The sequence below is a fragment of the Morus notabilis genome, unplaced genomic scaffold (assembly GCF_000414095.1).
Source record: "Morus notabilis unplaced genomic scaffold, ASM41409v2 Scaffold35, whole genome shotgun sequence".
NCBI classification, from domain to species: domain Eukaryota; kingdom Viridiplantae; phylum Streptophyta; class Magnoliopsida; order Rosales; family Moraceae; genus Morus; species Morus notabilis.
The window spans coordinates 959,920-967,024 of NW_010361505.1; the positions used below are offsets into that span (position 1 = coordinate 959,920).

Sequence of the window (7,105 nt, forward strand, 5' to 3'; positions counted from 1 at the left end):
GAATTTTAGAATTACGGAATTCTAAAATTAAATACTCGAAAATAATTAATTGAGAATTAATTATTATTTAAATAATTTGATTATTTAAATTTGAATTTGAACACATCTAGATTTATCCATTTAAACTTATTTGATAAGTTGTTCAATTTAGAATTCAAATTAATTTAAGTTTGACTTAAATTGGAATTTGAATTTGAGTCAAAATTGGACTATAGGATAAAGGAGGATTTTCTCTTCCTTCCCTATCTGATATTGGCACCACACAGGGATGAGAATCTCTATCTTGGCCGGCCACACTAAGGGATAAGTGAAAAGGAGATTTTGTTTCAAATTCAAATAGGAGATAATTAACAAGCTTTATCTTGGAGATAGAGATTGGATTCTTTTTAGAAGTTTGACTTCTACTTTATAAATATGAGAATAGTATAAAATTGTGGAGACAATTTTTTGAGACACAATTTTTGAGACAATTCTTAAAAACGAATTTTGCCCTAATTTTGTGGTGGCCGAAATTCTCTAAGTGTGAGAAGGAAAAAATTTTATCCAAAAATTTCACATCGTGCATGCGTTGGTGTTTGTGGAAATTTAAGTGTTTATTGTAACTCGTTTTGTCTCATGTGTGCCCACACACACGTCTTCGTGGATTCTAGGAATTGACGTGGAAGACATTGGTTTTCTAAACACAAAGCTTTGGAGCAAGGATTGTTCGAGGTCAAAGAACTCAAGTTATCAACCGAGTCGGCCTTTAGGTATTTTTCCTAATTGAGTTCTTAATAAATGAATTAATGAGATTAATTTATTCGTGCATAAATTAATATAAGCTATAGAGTATCTCAAAGGTTTTATGAAAAGTTTTGTTATACACGATCTGCCTCCTCCTCGCTACGCTTCCGCATCCGAATTCGATTTGGTGACCAACATGTTCATCTCTGAAGGAAGAAGCATAGAAAAAGCATATGCATATGCCAATTCGTTCATTTATGTTGTATTTGTTGATAAGTTTAATTTATCTACTGTCGCTATGTTATTATTTAATGTTATGTGTAATTTTGTATAGTAGTGTAAATTTTACATTCCTATGTTTATAAACATTTTAATATTATTAAACTTATCCTAGACATATAAAGATGGAAATATAAATCTTATTCAATCTTATGTAAAATATATAAGGATACAAATTTGAATTTCTTTCTTTATGAGTTATTTCATTATGTGTCTACTTAATATATTGCCACCATCTTATTAGTAACTTTTATAAACATTGTAATTATTCAATCGTACATATTATACACTTTGCTAAATTATTTCATTTAGAATAAATTACATTTGCAATTATATAACTTAGTTAATCAATAATAACAAAATTATTTATTCCATCATTTATAACCAATTCTAACATATTGTAGTTGATAAGAGATAAACTAATTTATTTGACTTTTTTTTTCCTTATCCCTTGAATACTTCCATGTTGTAGAAGCAGATGGATAGGAAAAAAATTCGAAAAAGATCATTGCGCCAAAATCAACGCATGTGCCACGTCCTTTCTCAAATAAATTAAGATTTTACTAATACAATTAACAACCATCAAAACCAAATGGATCAAATTCTTTTCTGAGCATGTACTTCTTCATCTTCTTAATATTTGAGCTGTCATTGCACTGTTTTGTCACTTGCATTGGAAAATTTTTAGTATTTTTTTGAGTTCAACATATCGCTGTACTCTTTTGCTTTGGCATTATAACGGCCTCTTTTGTCATTGGATTTGGATAACTGGCCATTTGATGCAAATGCAATCTTACCTTCTACTTCCTCTTCCATTTTCTTATATTTCCTATTTTCCCTACTCCTTTTGCATGTTTTCTTTCTTACTGTTTTATGCATATAGTAAAGTCATTGTTTTTCCTCTGTTTTAACTCACCTGGTAATTTTTAAACAAATCTATATTTTGCTCTGCTTATTTACTTTCCATGATATATTTGTATGGTAAAAATTATCAACTTTCCATGTACTATAAAACTTTTTTCCCTCTTCCTCCTCACTGCAAAAAAAAGCCTTTCAATCATTTCAATCTCACCCTCATCTTTAACATTTCATCTTTAACCTTCATTATATTTACAACAATTCTGCATAGTATAAAATTATTATCCGTTGCAACGCGGGTATATTACTAGTATATTTCTATTAAGGTCTAAGAAAATAATGCTATATTAATGTGTTAATACCACGTCGTAGTTTTTTAGATGGAAAAACTACTTTCTAATTCGATTTTTAATGAGAAATTAATTATAGTGATATAAAAGTCCAGTGCCATCATTAAGCCCCACTTAACTTTTACTTTTTTTTATTAGAAAAGGTCTCCCGAACTCGCCATTATTACCCACTTTATTGTTTTTTACCTTTTCCATTTCGCTTTGAAGAATCAAAACTTTCTTTTTGCTCAAATCGGTTAACTCAACTCTCTCCTATTTTCACTGTTAAAAAACTCTCCTTCACACCCCCCCCCCCCCCACACCCCCCCCGTAAACACTTTTTTCCTCCCTAATTGGATGCTAGCGCAATTAAAGGACCTATAATGGGAGAATAAAATATTTCCTCTCTCTCACAAATACACATGCAAACAAAGCACTTTTCATTCTCATCTAAGGTCGGATTTTTTTTTTTTTTTTTTTTTTTTTTTTTTTTTTTTTTTTTTTTCCCCCGTAAACACTTTTTTCCTCCCTAATTGGATGCTAGCGCAATTAAAGGACCTATAATGGGAGAATAAAATATTTCCTCTCTCTCACAAATACACATGCAAACAAAGCACTTTTCATTCTCATCTAAGGTCGGATTTTTTTTTTTTTTTTTTTTTTTTTTTTTTTTTTTTTTTTTTTTCTTTTAAGCTTGATATATATAACTAGGTTGTGAAGAAGTTGAAGATATACAAAATTGGAATTCATATGCTTCCTACTATCTACTCCAGCGTAGATAATTTATGAACCAAACAACCACGCACTTAAATGTTTCTAAAAAAAAGAAAGATAGAACAAACTAATGTATTTGCAAATTACCGTGAAATTTCACATTTATAAGTATATAATCCAATGCAACAATTTTGGTATAGTTTCTTCTTGCTTGCACTTAATTCCCATCTTTTTTGTCCCAATCAGAAAAAGTATACTTGAAATCATCCCCTTCTGCGAAACCAACACTAGGATCTTTCCCTTCCTTAATTACTCTCCTAAGTTCCTCTATCCTCTCAAGAACTCCCTTAACTGCCAAATCAAATGCATCTTTAAAACTATTCAATCTTGACCTTGGATCTGCATAAACTATCTTTGGTATAAGCCTTATGACTTCTTCTCTCATACCCTTTTCTTCTTCCTTCGAAATTCCGAGCAAAACCTTCTCAATATCCCCATCCCTCAAATCCTTTACATCCTTCACAGGAATGTACACAGAATACTTAGTGTAATTGTTGGGAAAATGCCACAAATACTGAGAATAAGCTGTCCCCGGATGGAAAAAAACGGGTATGCAGCCAGCCAAAATCGAGTCGAAAGTTGATCTTCTAGTGTAGGAATCCCCCGGGGGCTGCAGGCAATAGACTGAGCTTTGAAACACTTTCATGACACTAACTGGATTGTTGCAACTGTTCTCAACAGAACCGCAATCTATGAACCTGCAAGAACTTGATGCTCGACATTGATCAATGACTTTTCCCCGTATGGAATTCACAAGGTCTGGTCTAGGCGCGCCTGCAAATGTGAACAAGTAAGGCCTTGACATGTTCCTCATTCTGCCCTGCCATTCATACACAGCCCTATCTTCCGCCGGATGGAAGTAAGTCGGGTAGGGAATGGCGTAGTCGTTTCTCCATGAGCTTCCTTCAACTGAAAGCATCGACATGTTCATTGATTGGGGCAGGAATCTGAGTTTGCTACCCCAATCAGAAGACTCGTCTGTTTGCCTTCTGAAGTCCCAAGAAATCCTGCCTGCAACCAAGAAATGGTCTCTCCCCCACATTGTTTTCCACTCGGGTTTTTTCGAAAGCCAATCGACTAAATCACGAGCTGAAGAGTCTCTCACTGAGATGTTCGGATCCCACAAACGGAGACTAACATCTAAGCCTGCATAAAACGGTATGAATACAGCTGATGCAAGTGAAGAATCATTTGTCAAACACTTGTATCGCTTCATTTTGTTGTGGAAAATGACTTCCAACAAGAATTGGTTTGTCGAGAACCAACTTTTGTTGGACAGAACCCCTTCAAAACCATCAATTTCAGGACCAAGACCATTGTTCTTTAAGTAAGGACACATTGAGTTTTCAGTTCCTCTAGTGAGAAGCTTGCAGTTCTTGAGCAAATCTTGGTTGAATCTGCTTGGAAGATTATGGATATATATGTATTTACCATGGCAAGAATCTAAAGTGGAATTCTTGGGGATAAAATTGGTTTTGTTTTTGGAAAAAACAAGTGGGTTGTTCTGTTTGTCGACCAAAAAATTGACCCCTTTTTCTGTACCTATTAAAGCTGAGTAATCAAAGCAAAGCAAAACTGAAAACAAGGCAAGGGAAGTGAAGATGGCAAACCAGACTTCTTGAGAGCACTTTCTGGTGACTGGCTTTTCCATTGTTGTTCTTCAAGAACTTGTTCTTTTGGGGGAGAAATTGAAGAATTGCCCATATGAGACTATGAGTAAATAATGTGAGGGATGGTTATGAAAAGTACAAAAGTGACTAGAGGAATCATTTAGACCCAGGGAAATCTGATTGTTGTCCGTTGGATGGGAAATAATTGTGTTTGGATCTGTGATGAGGATTTTGAGTTGAAGCAAACGTCCGTTACTTTGTAAGCAAAATTAAGGCAAAGTCATAAATATGGAGGGACACTTGTCCCCCTATTTATATAGCACACCTCTTTTTGGATTTTTTTATTTAAGTTTGTGCTTCCGCGAGTTCTTTTGGTATGCCTTGCTATTATCAGTTTTTAAAAAGGTTTAATTAAAATCGCGTCGAATTAAAAAATATATAAAATAAATTATTTTTTTATTACGAATCTGATGACTTTTTCAACAATTTATTTTCTTTAAGACTTATAAAAAAATTCTCTTACTTTATTTTAGTTTACTTTTTTCAACATAAGCACTAGAATTTGGAGTAGAGATGAAGAGTTACTAGGATTTGGGACAAATTTGTTTGGTTCGTCCTTCAAATTTTAGTGATTTAATTTTAATTGAGAATAAAAAAACAAATTACATTCGGGTAGAGTGTGCGTCTATTAACGTCCCATTTTTACTTTTCAAACAACCCTTTTTAATATGATTAAAATATTCATTAATAAAATTAAGGACAATAGTATCCTAAAAAAATACTTATTACACACCCTACTATTAAAAAACATCTAATTAAATCTGACGGCTTACAACAAAGAGTTTTATCAACTTTAAAATAGAAGCTACTTTAGAAAGATAAAACACCCTGAAAAAATAAACGAGATTAATTAAGGTAATTAAGATTTATTACTATACTTAATCTGACTTAATTAAATAATTAGGTATATTAAATGTTTTGACGACTAAATTTAAATAATTCAAAGGTATTTAAATATTCTCAGTATTTATATTTTTACCCAAGAAGTGTATGTAGACACATTTTCTGGACTATCTTTAAATATTTTAACACTTGTCCATTTCCCTTTTCTTTTCCTTTTTCTTTTTCTTCCTTTTTCCTTTCTTTTCCCGTGCAGCTCTCTCTCTCTCTCTCTCTCTCTCTCTCTATCTATCTATCTCATTCTCACTCTCTCTTTCTCTCTCTCCCTTTTTCATTCAAACCAACCAAATCTCGAACCAAAGAGGAATTTAAAGAAGTTTTCAACGTTAAGAGAATGATTTGAGGTAAGATTTCTGAAAACCTCTCATGAATCTCATGATTTTCGGATTAGAAAACTTATTTTTGGTTCGAAATGGAATTTGAACGATTTTATGTAAAACTATGGTAGAAATTGGGGATCTTGGAATCTTTGGACTTGATTTAGTACCTAGAACCTGGATTTGGCTGTTTCCCCTTGAAATATTTCAAATTTGGACTTGAAATTTCAGGATTTGGCCGAATTTTTTTCGGATCGGCCCTTTCGGTCGAGCTATCAGGCTCCCACCGGTCGACCTATGCGGTCGACCGGATTGCACTACATCAGGTTGACTTGTGCGGTCGACCGAATTGCACACCACTGGTCGACCGGTGGTGTTGCACTACTCTGTCACTGGTCGACCAGTGTACTGTCACGCCCCCCAAACGGGGTGGGTGACGTGGAGCTCGATTAGAGATTAATAAAGCAGATTCCCAGACGAGCCCTACTCGACTGAATTAAAATATAAATACATTACTATAGAATCCCGAAGCCTCTGACACATAGGGCTCCACCCCACAAGACATACAGTATCTGTTGCCTAAAATTGTGAATCTAGAATCTCGCAAGTGCATGAGTCAACAAGTAGTAAAATGATGAATAACCAAGTATCGTCCCACAGGGATTGAGTGTTTTTGAAATCAAGTTGCTAAGTTAATTCTATTCAAGTTTTTAAGAAGAAAACTAAAGTTGATTTTAAGATGTTAAAAACTAATAATAATCTGACTGTAAGAAAATGAACAACAAATATAAAACTAATTAATAACAAAATGTGCAAATAAAATTAGCCAAAGTCACTGTGCGTGGCTCACAATTGCTAAACTGTCTCCTAACAATGCTGCGCGATGCTGCAGCAACGAACGGCAACAAAGACTTCCTGTTAACCAGATTTACTAAACCAGGGATTTTCCAATCCTCTGTCTACTGATCTTAAAGTTAAATCCCACAAATCCCTTTGCAAATCTAGACTCTAAAATCAGAGAATGAAGCTCTAAATCATATGGTTATGCAAGACACAATATATTCCTATATCATGTGAATCAAAAATCTAAAACAAGATCTAAGAACCTGCACTATTCAAGCTGTGTCCACTCAACTAAATCTTCCCAGATCTAATCAAAGCTATACTCCCCTCTTATGATTTTCCAATCACAGTTAAGGCACAAATTCAGCTCACTTGAATAAACAAAGAAATAATCATCAGATCCATTCAACAT

General features: G+C 33.8%; 1 protein-coding gene across 1 annotated transcript; it reads right to left on the reverse strand.

Moving 5' to 3' along the window:
- Positions 1-2,897: 2,897 nt before the first annotated feature.
- Positions 2,898-4,787, reverse strand: LOC21409500 (probable xyloglucan galactosyltransferase GT14). Its single transcript, XM_010099665.2, has one exon. It carries the CDS (start codon positions 4,612-4,614, stop codon positions 3,121-3,123), a length of 1,494 nt encoding a protein of 497 aa, XP_010097967.1. The 5' UTR covers positions 4,615-4,787; the 3' UTR covers positions 2,898-3,120.
- Between the last annotated feature and the right edge of the window lie 2,318 nt (positions 4,788-7,105).

Bases quoted from the DNA above. Each gene is read 5' to 3' on its own strand.
- LOC21409500 (XM_010099665.2), bottom strand. From the start codon at position 4,614: ATGGAAAAGCCAGTCACCAGAAAGTGCTCTCAAGAAGTCTGGTTTGCC.